Source organism: Xiphophorus hellerii, chromosome 12 (assembly GCF_003331165.1).
Source record: "Xiphophorus hellerii strain 12219 chromosome 12, Xiphophorus_hellerii-4.1, whole genome shotgun sequence".
Lineage (NCBI taxonomy): Eukaryota > Metazoa > Chordata > Actinopteri > Cyprinodontiformes > Poeciliidae > Xiphophorus > Xiphophorus hellerii.
Window position 1 is genome coordinate 28,734,353 of NC_045683.1, and position 13,773 is coordinate 28,748,125.

Genomic DNA, 13,773 nt, shown 5'->3' on the forward strand with positions numbered 1-13,773 from the left:
GTATTTGAATCGCTCTGGATCACATGCCAAAAGGGCATGATTACGTTTGCAATGACTGGACACTGAAAACTCCAAGTGCAGTAATATTTAGTAAAAGAAAACAAAAAAAAATACCTTAAGCAAACATAACTTGGTTGAGAAATCAAATAATACATTACACATGATCCCTGCTACATATAATCTAACAATAGTTTTCTTCTTTTTTTTTTTGTAATGAAGCAGCAAAATCGTTGCACCAAATTTTCATGGCATGACTCATAATAAAGTACATTATAAACAACAGCACATAGGTATGTGACAAACATCGTTCAGACTTTGACTGCATATCCAAGGTACAATTCTTGCATTCGAACATTTCCCAAAAAGGAATTTCTGCTGGACTGACACTGAGATTGTTAATCCAGGTAAAACTTGGCTTTAATTGATGGTTTTCAACACACCTTGATTGTCAGAGTTGGTTATTTGGTCTACTATTGCCCTTCTTTTATCATCAATCGGTGTCAGTCCTCGTCTGGCCTCTGACATCAACAGCATCTACTCACAAGAGGTTTTTCTGACCACTCTGTGTTAACTTGGGAGAGGGTTGGGGGTAGACATCACAGCTGATCAGCACCAGCCCAAACAAACATCTTCAAAAAACCACTCAAATCCTCTCCCTCATTTTGATGCACGCCTTTGGACTTCACCAGTTTTTCTTCACTCTGACTTGTTGCTGCCATTCTGTTCTGTCGTTCCAGTGCTAGCTTGAATCTTATATTAGTATTGATATATTATTATATGTTTAGTGATATTATTGCTTTATCTGAATTTGAGCCCACTAAAGGACAACTAAAGCCAGTTAATGACTGCCAACTGTCACATTACCCTGATACCTCCTCTGGGTGCTGAGCCAATAGAAGGTTCTGTCCATGTAGGTCGTTTGGACCATCCTGGCCGTTGCCATTCGTTGATTCTAATCTGTCTTTGGTGCTTCAAATTGGCTTTCTCCCAATCAGCAATCACAAGTAGAAGTAGTCAACAATGACTACTTCTTGTGTAGTCTTCCTGTAGTTTTCGCAAAAGCAGCGGAGGAAATCAACAAAGGCGATCAGAGCCTCCCCACGACACGAAGCGTAGGTGTTACCTGCCTGGACTCTATGAATAGAGAAGATGATTCTGCAGTATTTCTTGTTTTATTGAGGTAACATGGTGGTTTGATGCTGAAATCATTTTTCACTGCTTTGCACCGAGTGCCACCTTGGTGAGAGTTTCCAAGATTTTGAATTTCCGCCTCACAGAGCAACCCACCCTGAGACTCCAGACTAGCCAGCAGTAATTAGCAAACTACTGGTGGACTACTTTGGTGGACTACTACTACTTTTTCAAACTACTTTGAAACTGCTGATCTCATTATTATTACTTCTCAGTGAAACGCAGGATAATAGAGGAGTCATGTTGTGATGACGTCCTGAAGGTGGAGCTTAAGAGTGAGGAGGAGGTTTTAAAGAGACGGACGCCCAGTTTGAAGACGTTGAATTACAAAGTCAAATTCCGTTTATACTTATAACATTTCTATAACAGCTGGACTTAATATTGTTGCTTGATTGTGCTGTGAAATGGCTCTGTATGTCTGGTAAAAAACATAATGCTGCGGCTTTAATAAAATAAACTTGAACTTGATAAATCAGCTACACAAACTGATAATTAATCAACCATGCCCTGATACTTGATCCAGATCTGGCCTGTTTGATTTATGTTGGTGCCCCATGAGAGAAAGGATTTATGATTAACATTAAATGTTCTCTCATGTTTCCCTTTTCACAGAAGTAACTTAGAAAGAGATGATTCACTACCTCTTGGAGCTCCAGAATCAGAAGTCTCACGAACAACAGCATATCTCTCTGTTGCAGTAAGATTCCGAGCAGACCTCATCCATCATGTATGCATGGCTCTCTATTATAGGTTCATTTGAATGAGAGGATAAAATCCCTCCCTCTCTATTTCTTTAGTTCCTTCTTTTTTCCCCCCCGAGCGCTAAAGGTCAGTGATTGAATATAGTCCTCATACAGAAGGTAACCCGATTTCCCTCTCACAGTTGCGCAGCGATTCCAGAGTCCTGCGGTTCAGTAAATAACAGCGGCGACTTAGTATGCCACAGAACTTGTTGCATAAATCTTCCGTGGAATTGGTGGAATTATTCTCTGCCAATTTAGCCTGGAATTGGGTTTATTATTCAGAGTGTTGTGGGGATTCGTCTTCCAGAGCATGCTGCAGTTTATCTGAATGTGGGCGCCGCGTGTGCAGCAGCACCTTCAGTCTGTGGCATCAGTTGAACAGCTGCAGAAGCGAGGAAAGGAGCCCTGACATTACAGTTGTCCTGTGGCTTTATGCACCTGGCCGTCAGTCAGTACAGAGTCTTTTAAATTAACTTTGGTATCATGTCTCTAGGACGCGCTGTAAACTATGTATCATCCCATTGTACCTATTTGCAGATGGAAGAAATTCCACGGACATTTCAGCGTTGCGTTAATTTGCCTTAACTTGGCTATGCTTTCTCTGTTCTGATTGTGTTAAAGTGGAGACTGATGGATTTCTATTTTTAAGGCACATTGATTGTTTCAGGAGAAACATACCACAAGCTCACGTGTGCAACAAAAGAGTCTTTTGGCACAGAAACAGTGAACCAAACATTCTCTGCAGAGGCTGACATCGTAACATGTCTCTGTCCCACATTCTATGGAGCAACAGAAACCCAGAGAAAAAGGACTTTGACAACACCAGCCGTGTTTTCATTGACCAAATAACTTGACATTTCCAAATTAAATTTGCTTAATGGAAACAGGTCAATTTTGAAAAAAACAAAATAACTTTTAAGACTTTAGTTTTTTTTTTGTCGTACATAAATTGGTTTATTTTCGGAAAAACCTTTCTTTGCACAACATGAATCACGTGATCAACAGCCAGATGTTGCCGCTGGCATAAACCACAAAGAAGAAGAAACCAGGAAGTAGTTTGAGAATGATGTACTGCATGTTTTTTATTGACTTATCGCATGAACAAACTTACTCATGTGTAATTTTAATTGTGTTTCTTATTTCATGGAAACACTTTAAGTGCAAAATTGTGTTTTTTTGACATTGGCAGAATATTGACAAAGTTTTCCACACATTTGTAATGGAAATGCAGCTTCTGATGAGCAACATTCTCTGTATTGCTATCCAAGGGTTATATTCTGGAGTTTAAACATGTCTTTTGTCTGTGCAGATGCACGGCAAACAGCAAGTCTCCCACATGCTCCAATCTGGTTTGGTTGGTGAAGAACTCTGCTTAACATGTATAGTGTCTTACAAAGTTTTTCTGACAGTTCACAGACTTTATTGTATTTTAGAATAGAATAGAATAGAATAGAATTACTTTATTCATCCCAGCAGGGAAATTATTTCGCAGTTACAGCAGCATAGAGACAAGACACACAACAACCACCACTGAGTAGCAATGTAGACAAGATAAAATAAGAATAAAATATTTATTGAGATTTTATATGCAAAAAAGCAAAGATAAATTATTACACAAATATTGAACTGGAGGGACAATGGAGCAAGGCTTTCAAAATGTTTACAACTGAAAACCTGAAAGATGTTATGCTGTTATTTTATAGTCATTATTAATGAAAGGCATTGTTTAAACAACAATAATAATAATAATAAAGAAAGCAATACATTTAAAACAAGAAACAAAATCTGTATTTTTTATATATATTTACTCTGTTTACTGATGAGGTGATTTGATTTTGTCCTTTTATTCCATGATGCACAATAAAAGGGGGCTTAATTACGAAAGCAAGACCGCCCTTTCAGATTTTTATTTGACAAACAAAAGTTAGTACCATATCTTGACACAGAGCACAGTGGTTCACTTCTGGTGTATCCAAAAAAAAGCTCGAATTGCACAACACACATGTAATTTTTGTTTTTAAGGCCATAAAATGTAACGACAAACGTGAAGGTTTCTGAATACTTTTGCATATCACTGTAGTCTGATCACATACAAGAGACTTCTAAGAATAAACCCGGAAGAAAGGCCCCCCATATGATCTGATAAGAGTACCTAAGGCAGCAGAAAATGCAGAGTCAGCAGAGGTAGCAGAGTCATATGGCAAGCGAGGAAGTATCCGGGACGACATAACCCTCTCAATGGGATGTCGCGGTGGGATGTATCATCAGTGGCTTGGGGAAGTGGCTGACATCAAGAAACCCTATCAGGCACTCGGAAGGGCTGGCCTGGGGGACACACGATCAGGGGTCCCGGCAGCGCGAGGCGACCAGATCCACAGAGCAAGGGCTCTAGCTCTCTAATGCACTTTAATGACTGACATCGCTATTTGAAATCGGGGCCCAGCTTTGAAATCTGGAAAACAAAGCAATGTCAGGAATGAAATCCTATCAATGTGTAGCTCTGAATGAGCAAATGCGAAATGCTGTCATTTTCAATTTTACACCCCGGCTAATGGGCTTCACGAAGCTACTTTTCATACATCGCACTTCTCTGCAGGTCAAACCTCTGGTGGGAGACGTGGTCTGCTTTTAATATGACTCTTACATCAGTCTCTCCACAGGACCGCTGGCTGATAGCAAAGCAGCTTCCACAGCCTTGGCTGTCGAACGGCTCAGATGAATGGAAATAATTACCATGCCACACACACGTCTAATTTGAATGATGACTGAAGGGACATATTCACCAAAGAACACGTAGGCTCTCTATAGTCTCAGCTGTGCTAGACATCAGTCGGCTTTGATAACAGCAGCCCGGTGGTCACCCGGCTGGGGGGCTCAGATCAACCGCGACAGTCGGCTGGGGGTCCAACAGAACAGACTATCCACAGCACAGCGGGGACTTTCTATCATCTCTGCATGTTTTCCTCTTTCCCTTCTCTCATTTTGGCCTTGGAAATTCGACTGTTTGAATTTCTGAAAGGCTTTTGAGTCAGAAGCTGCGTTTCCGTAACGAACTTGCGCCATCTGCGTCACCATCACGCTAATGTGGGAAAAACACAGTTTCGCAATTGTGGTGTTTCCATTAAAATAGGACGCAGAGTAAAAATCGCAGGTGAATAAGTTTGTTCACGTGATGAGTGATTAGAAAACATGGCGTGGCATCATCATCCTCCAACTACTTCCTGTCGTCTTCTTCTTTGTGGCTTTCACCAGTGGCAACATCTGATTGCTTCCATTGCAGTTTTGTGAAATAAAATTTCAATATGACCAGAAAACCAACTCATCCTAGCACCAAACATTTTTATCGAACAGAGCTTTTTTCAAAATTGCCATGTTTCCAGTAAGCAAATTTATTTTCCAAATGTCAAACTCCACAATTATGTGGTTAATGAAAATGCGGTTGGAGTCAAACAGACTTTATTTGGGACTGCAAATAAAAGCTGCCATTTAGTTTGTCATTATTTATCTATAATATGTTTTTTTTTTTCTCCAAGCAAGAAAACAACTTTATCCATGCCCTCCTGTGTGATTGGCGTTAATAGAATTTGAGTACATGCCAACTTCGATCCTCACAAGAGCTTTTAATCTAAAGGAGATGAAGAGCACTCTGTGCCGAAGTGATGGAAGGTTTGTAATTACTTGTCAGAGATTGGGGGATTTTATATCAACATATTAACAGGTGCAGAAAAGTAGCTCTGTGCTCTCAGTGGAACGGCAAAGATAACGCCTTTTCTGCTCCTTGTTTGTCTCTCGACTGTAATCCCGTCAAAGAGTTCCCTTTGCGTTTGTTTTTCTTTGCAGGATGCCGAGATCTATGGAGGTAAATATGTTACAATGTTTATCTCTGATTCTAAAATTACATCTACAGTACAGACCAAAAGTTTGGACACACCTTTTAATTCAATGAGTTTCCTTTATTTTCATGACTATTGACATTGTAGATTCACACTGAAGGCATCAAAACTATGAATAACACATGTGGAAATATGCACTAAACAAAAAAGTGTAAAACAACTGAAAATACCCCTTATATTCTAGTTTCTTCAAAGTAGCAACCTTTTGCTGTGATTACTGCTTTGCACACACTCTGCATTTTCTTGATGAGCTTCAAGAGGTAGTCACCTGAAATGGTTTTCACTTCATAGGTGTGCCCTGTCAGGTTAATAAGTGGGATTTCTTGCCTTATAAATAGTCATGAAAATAAAGAAAACCCATTGAATTAGAAAGGTGTGTCCAAACTTTTGGTCTGTACTGTATATATATGGGTGTGTGGGAGGGTGTGTGTGTGGGTGTGTGTATTTAGTTGTGACTTGTCTAATTCAGGTAGCTTTAATTAATTTTTAGTGTGCATGCTCCTTTTTATTAGTTATTATCAGTTAAATATTGCTCAGTTTTAGTTTAATTTTTATTAATTATTGTAGTGATTTTAGTTTTTACATACTTCATTCTAAAAAACCAATGTCAAAAGCTGAAATTATTCCCAGGTGTTAAACAGCAAAAAAGCTCCTAGACTGCCCAACTTCAAAATGGCCGCTGCCTTGCTTCCTCCATGACAGCCCTGAAGCTGGATGATTGATTGCCATTGATAGGCAGGAGCTAAAACATCCACTGTGAAACACAACGGACATTTTATATTGATCATTTTATATTGATCAATTCTGCCACAGGATGGAGCGGTTTCACCCTTGGGGTAAAAAATTCATAAAAAGCTGAATATTATAAAAAGTATGAAGGTTATGAATACCAAGAGATGTAGCCGGGATTAGGAGAGCAAGCTGAATAGTATAAAAATTGAATGGTGAAAATAGCGCAACGTATGCAGGAGAAGAAGCACGGGGAAATTTACGGAGCAACCAGGAAAGTGGAACTTAATATAAAAAAAAATGTGTAGGGCGGTAAAGTGGAGGAACCAATGTTCCCTGCCCCCCCTGTTCTGGCAAAGCTGCGCAGGCCACTTCCAGTTCAGAAGTGTATTTAGTGCCCACAGATTCTCTTTTTTTCATAGCGCATGCTCACTGTGTGGTATTATTGCTCCTAGCAACAGTTGCCATGCTGCTGACAATGATGTCATCAGCGTGACTTCAAATTATGTCTGTCTTGAGGCCCTTCTAAGGATGCCTCTGTGATGTCATAAAGTCCATAACATGACCAACTGATCAGTTAATTCTCTGGTCAGTCAACACAAAATTCATTTGGACGTTTTGGACCGATAAAGATGGCTGACGAAAGCTCAGACAGTGACGTTTACGTGAGACCCAAGGTCTCCTTTTGGAATAAAGTTAAGAAGATTTGCTCCAATAAAGTTCATCCTGGCCACACAACGCCAGATTACCAAAAGAGGAAATTCCTTTGCGAACTTCTGTGGCAAATCATTGAGAAAGTGGCAGATGGTCCCACAATGCATCTTGTCAGAGAAACTTTTTGCGAACAACATCGCAAACTTTTGCTTTTAGTTTATAGAAGAACAGGAAAAGTAAATGTAGATGTACTTTCAGAAGTGTCAGAGGAATTAAGTGAGAGGATTTTCCAGAGCATTGCGAGAGATGCGTTCCACTTCGCTTCTGAACTCAATTTGATTGCGCTTCTCGATTACCCAGAAGGACACGAATTTATTGTGGAAAAATTCAAACGCCACCTGGAGAATCCTGTTCCTCCAAAGAAAATGTTTTCATCTACAAAAAGTAAGATCAGAAGGACATTTTTTCCAAATGAGGACTTGTATTCTGATGAAAATTGCCTGAGTGAGGATTATACTCAGGCAGGCTTGGATCCGAAACGATTTTTGAGGGACGCGAAAGAGATGGGTTTTAAACGGGGAACCGAAAATGAAAGGAGACATATGGTGTATTTAATTCTTTGGCGATTGATTTATAAGACAAGTTACAGGTCTACTTATGGGGCTTACAAAAGGAAGGACACCGAGCCTGTCCACAGAAGACTTGCCCCTAAACTCTGGGAAGAAGTAAAGGATATAGATTTTGTCTTTTTTGATGACATTGAAAGAAAAATCTGCAGAGACAAACCTCAACTTCTTAGCGGCAATGACGATGTAGTTAAAGCACTACTGTTCAAGATGATCAAAAGTGAGAACCCGATAGTTATTTACAAACTCACACAATGTTTTAGAAGGACCCTGGCACGTCCTAGAAAAATTCATTTTCAGAAAGACTATCTCAGAAAGGCTTGGAAGTGGATTCAACATGCTGTCTGCTGTGGAGACGATTCGGACATTGTTCAGACTCAAGAACCCTTTTACAGAGGACCAGACGTAGAGCCAACCTCCGAGTCAGGACCGGCCTCAGAGTCAGGACCGACCTCTGGGTCAGGACCTGCCTCAGAGTCAGGACCTGCCTCCGAGTCTGGACCTGCCTCAGAGTCAGGACCTGCCTCCGAGTCAGGATCGACCTCCGGGTCAGGACCTGCCTCTGAGTCAGGACCTGCCTCAGAGTCAGGACCGACCTACGAGTCTGGACCAGCCTCAGAGTCAGGATCGACCTCCGGGTCAGGACCTGCCTCTGAGTCAGGACCTGCCTCAGAGTCAGGACCGACCTACGAGTCTGGACCAGCCTCAGAGTCAGGACCTGCCTCTGAGTCAGGACCGGACTCAGAGTCAGGACCTGCCTCAGAGTCAGGACCGACCTACGAGTCTGGACCGGCCTCAGAGTCAGGACCGGCCTCAGAGTCAGGACCTGCCTCTGAGTCAGGACCTGCCTCTGAGTCAGGACCGGACTCAGAGTCAGGACCGACCTACGAGTCAGGACCTGCCTCTGAGTCAGGACCGGACTCAGAGTCAGGACCTGCCTCTGAGTCAGGACCGGACTCAGAGTCAGGACCGACCTACGAGTCAGGACCGACCTACGAGTCAGGACCAGCCTCAGAGTCAGGACCTGCCTCTGAGTCAGGACCGGACTCAGAGTCAGGACTGACCTCCGAGTCTGGACCGACCTACGAGTCTGGACCTGCCTCAGAGTCTGGACCGACCACCGAGTCAGGACCGACCTCTGGGTCAGGACCGGCCTCTGAGTCTGGACCTGCCTCAGAATCCGGTCCGGCCTCAGAGTCGGGACCTGCCTCAGAGTCCGGACTTGCCTCAGAGTCGGGACCGACCTCCAAGTCAGGACCTACCTCTGACTCGTGACCGTCCTCTGAGTCGGGACCTGTATCTGAGTTCCTCTGAGTCAGGACCTGTATCTGAGTTCCTCTGAGTCGGGACCGTCTTCCGAATTATCACCGGCCTCTGAGACCCTCTGAGATGAAAAGGACAGAAACGTTCCCCTAATCCCTCTGATAAAAACGGTGGGTGAATGAAATCCAAACCTTTTATGGTTCCTCAGATATCAAAATTTTTTGTTGGCATTGTTTACACAGTGACTACAAAAAACATGCCACATGCAGCACGAAAAAAACCAACGTCAAAAGTTCAAATTATTCCCAGGTGTTAAACAGCATAAAAGCTGTTGCCTGAAAATGTGATACAAAAATACTCCAAAACGGTCCAAAACCCAGGCAGCACTGATGAGCGGGAAACAAGGGCTCAACACAGGTAGCGACTGGTAAACGGTTGGACAGCAGACAATGGACTGGGAACACATCTGACAAGGACCCGACAGAGACGCAGAGACACAGGTGACACTAAATACACAAGAGGTAATCAGGTAACGAGACACACCTGGGAACAATCAAATGGAGTACAGGGCAGCACAGCGACTCAAAGACACAGAAACTCAAAACAAACACACAGAGAACTCAAATCAAGACAGTACCCCCCTCCTCAAGGGCGGCTACCAGACGCCCAAAACAAATCTGAAACGAAAAACACAAGAAGGGTGGGCGGAGGGGCGCTGGATGGGGGGGCAGAATCCAAAGATCAACACAAAACGACCAACAAGGGTGGGCGGAGGCACAGGACGGGGCCAAGAGTCCAAACACAAAAACAGAAAGCAACCCAACAGTGTGGGCGGAGACGCAGGAGGCGGGCAGTCGTAGGAGGTCCAGGGGGCGTCCGCGGTTCAGGAAGCGAACCTCACGGGGAAGGTCAGGCGGCCGTCTGTGGCACTGAAGGTGGGACCCACGGAGGCGGTGGAGAGGAGTCCCTGGTGCTGCCAGGAGGCGGCGACGAGGAGTCCATGGTGCCACCTGGAGGCGGTGGCGAGGAGTCTCTGGTGCCGCCCGGAGACAATGGAGAGGAGTCTCTGGTGCCGCCCAGAGGCAACAGCAAGGAGTCTCTGGTGCCACCCGGAGGCGGCGGTGAGGAGTCTCTGGTGCTGCCCGGAGGCAACGGCGAGGAGTCTCTGGTGCCGCCCGGAGGCGGCGGAGAGGAGTCTCTGGTGCCGCCTGGAGGCAACAGCGAGGAGTCTCTGGTGCCGCCCGGAGGCAGCGGAGAGGAGTCCCTGGTGCCACCCGGAGGCGGCGGCGAGGAGTCTCTGGTGGCGCCCGGAGGCGGCGGAGAGGAGTACCTGGTGCCACCCGGAGGCGGCGGCGAGGAGTCTCTGGTGCCGCCCGGAGGCGGCGGAGAGGAGTCTCTGGTGCTGCCCGGAGGCGGCGGAGAGGAGTCTCTGGTGCCGCCCGGAGGCAACAGAGAGGAGTCTCTGGTGCCACCCGGAGGCGGCGGTGAGGAGTCTCTGGTGCCGCCCGGAGGCAACGAAGAGGAGTCTCTGGTGCCACCCGGAGGCGGCGGCGAGGAGTCTCTGGTGGCGCCCGGAGGCGGCGGAGAGGAGTACCTGGTGCCACCCGGAGGCGGCGGCGAGGAGTCTCTGGTGCCGCCCGGAGGCGGCGGAGAGGAGTCTCTGGTGCTGCCCGGAGGCGGCGGAGAGGAGTCTCTGGTGCCGCCCGGAGGCAACAGAGAGGAGTCTCTGGTGCCACCCGGAGGCGGCGGTGAGGAGTCTCTGGTGCCGCCCGGAGGCAACGAAGAGGAGTCTCTGGTGCCGCCCGGAGGCGGCGGAGAGGAGTCTCTGGTGCTGCCCGGAGGCGGCGGAGAGGAGTCTCTGGTGCCGCCCGGAGGCAACGAAGAGGAGTCTCTGGTGCTGCCAGGAGGCGGCAGCGAGGATTCTCTGGTGCCGGCCCGAGGCTGCGGCGATTAGTCTTTGGTGACACCCGGAGGCGGGGACTCGGGAGGAGCAACCGCAGGCGAGGACTCGGGAGGAGCTCTATGGGAAGACTCAGAGGGATCACTGGGACTTCTAGGGGATGACGAGGGAACACAGGGACCACTAAGGGGCGACGGGGAGTCACACGGCGCACTAGGGGGAAGAAACTCGGGAGAAACACTAAGAACACTAGAAGGAGACGAGGCAACATTGGGAGTCAACAAAGGGTCAATAGAGTGCAACGAAGGAACACTGGGATCACTAGGGGACTCTGAGGAATCACTAGGGGACAACGAAGGAACACTAGGGGGCGACAAATGGGCACTAGGAAGCTCGAAGAGGGCAATAGGAAGCTAGGAGGGGCACTAGGAAGCTCGGAAGGAGCAGAGAGCCCACTAACTGGGGCCGGAGGCCAAGCCACCAACCTTGAAGCCTGTCGTCTAGGTGCCAGCCTGGCCACCTGGAACCCCATGGCCATGGGGACTGTGGCAGGAGCAGAGGCAGACGGAGCTGGAGTGAGCTCCGGTGCGGGGGTTGCAGCGAGCTCTGGACGCGGAGAGGTTGCAGCGATGTCGAGAGGTGTGGCTGGTCCTGGAGACGACGGAGCTGGGGCCGGAGATGGCGCCGGCCCCGGAGGCGCAGGAGGCCCGGACGCTGGCGCGGATCCAACGGATTGTTTCCTCTGATCTATCTACCTATATAGATACTGTGTATATATCTACAGATATATAGATATCTGTAGATATATATATATCTATATAGATCTATCTATCTGTAGATATATATATCTATATAGATAGATAGATCTATCTATCTATATAGATATATACTGTTTATCTACAGATAGATAGATAGATAGATAGATAGATAGATAGTTTATTTATGCATGGCTTTTTAAGGACAATTTACAATTTATGTAAATTGTTCACTATCTATCTATCTATCTATCTATCTATCTATCTATCTATCTATAGATAGTGGCCCAAATAGACTATCTATCTATCTATAGATAGATAGATAGATAGATAGATAGATAGATAGATAGATAGATAGATCGATCTGTGATAGATAGATAGATAGATAGATAGATAGATAGATAGATAGATAGATAGATAGATAGATAGATAGATAGATAGATAGATCTAGATCTATCTAGTTCACCAACATGCGCATTGGTAGGCAGCTTGGGGTTAGTGTTGATGTTGCCCAGGGAAATACCAACATGTGACAGGGGGAAGCTAACCTACAACCTTCAGATTGTAAGTTGACTACTCTGCTCACTCAGCCACCGTTGCACTGTGCTGAACGACTTGCTTATCTCTGGGCTTCACACCAGCTCACACACTCGTCGCGCTGGTCTCCCTCAGCTCCGTGTCTTCTTAAGTGTCGAGAGCACCGATAGAAACACACCAATGATTTCAAAAGCATCATCAAAAGCACAGAAACACTTAAACATACTTATTTTTCCTCTGGCATGCAGTGCTAAAGACCCATGTGGGTTCTTTGGGCCGCTGCGTTGGTGTTAAAAAGCAGCATGATGAAGAACTCAGCAGACAGGTTGGGGAGAAAGCTTTAGTGAAGCTTAAAGGAGTGTAAATAATTTTTTTAAAAGTCTTAATCTTCCAACATTTTGCAGAATTATCTTCAATTCACCATCTTGAACATGAAAAAAGTATGGTACATCTACAAACTTACCAATACGTGATCATCCATCTAAACTGACCGGCTGAGGAAGCAGCTAAGACATCAGATGGCCTCTAATGGTGGTGTAATCCAAAAACTTTGCTTTTATACAGGCGTGGCAAGAAGAAAATAATTGCTGAAAGAAAGCCACTAACAAGTACTAATTCAAGTTAAGAACAAGCCATGCTTGATGAGGAGGATAAGCATGAAGCAGGAAGTACCTCTCTTTGATTGGCCCTATCAGCAGCAGCAGCAGACATGTGGAGGAAAGTCTTCTGCTAACCCCAACCCTAATATAACTTTTTAACTGAGAAACAAATGTGTTGTGAAAAAAAAAACCCTACTGCAGACCACCCTTTACATACCATGTGAAACATGGCAATGGCAGCTCAGGGGATGATTCCCTTCAGCAGGGACAGAAGAGCTGGTCAAACCTGAAGGGAGGATGAAGTAAGATAAATACAGGGCAGTCCTTGTGGAAATCTTTATCAGAGGATGGCCTTCCTGTAGGAGGATAAGCATAAACCCAGAGCTAGAAAGGAGTGTTCAGGTCCAAGAACATCCATGTGGTGGAATGGCCCAGTAAGAGTCCAGGCCTAAAGCCAATTGAGATTTATGACAAGATTTGAAGATTGTCTGACCGAGCTTGAATTTATTTGGTGAGAAGAGAACATCCTGAGCTCTGATCCCCGAGATGTCCCAGACAAGAAAGGTGATTCTACAAAGTGCCTTTTTGTGGTTGAAATTTGACAATATCAAAGTTTATTGGGAACATTTTGAAGGCGGTGTATCATGTTCTGCTATAGCCATTAGCTTTAAAGGGAAATTAGCACCAGTGAATTCAAATAAGCAGCCATGGTGTGACATAAGTCTAAGGACTTGCCTTGCATTCCTGACAGTTGCCATTACATTTGTATGACAGTAATGTTATTGTGGGAAATTAAATCATGGTTATGATTAGGATCAGCACCACTCCCATAGAACATAAAATGGAACCATGAGTAAAGCCATTCATGACGAGTGAAGGTCAC

At 45.2% G+C, this 13,773-nt stretch overlaps 1 protein-coding gene across 1 annotated transcript; it reads left to right on the top strand.

Annotated features, from left to right (window-relative positions):
* Window positions 1-10,099: 10,099 nt before the first annotated feature.
* LOC116729688 (circumsporozoite protein-like) lies at window positions 10,100-11,053 on the top strand. The gene has a single exon (XM_032578365.1). It carries the CDS (start codon window positions 10,100-10,102, stop codon window positions 11,051-11,053), a length of 954 nt encoding a protein of 317 aa, XP_032434256.1.
* The last annotated feature ends 2,720 nt before the right edge of the window (window positions 11,054-13,773 follow it).

Coding starts and splice junctions, on each gene's coding strand:
- LOC116729688 (XM_032578365.1), top strand. CDS start 10,100: ATGGTGCCACCTGGAGGCGGTGGCGAGGAGTCTCTGGTGCCGCCCGGA.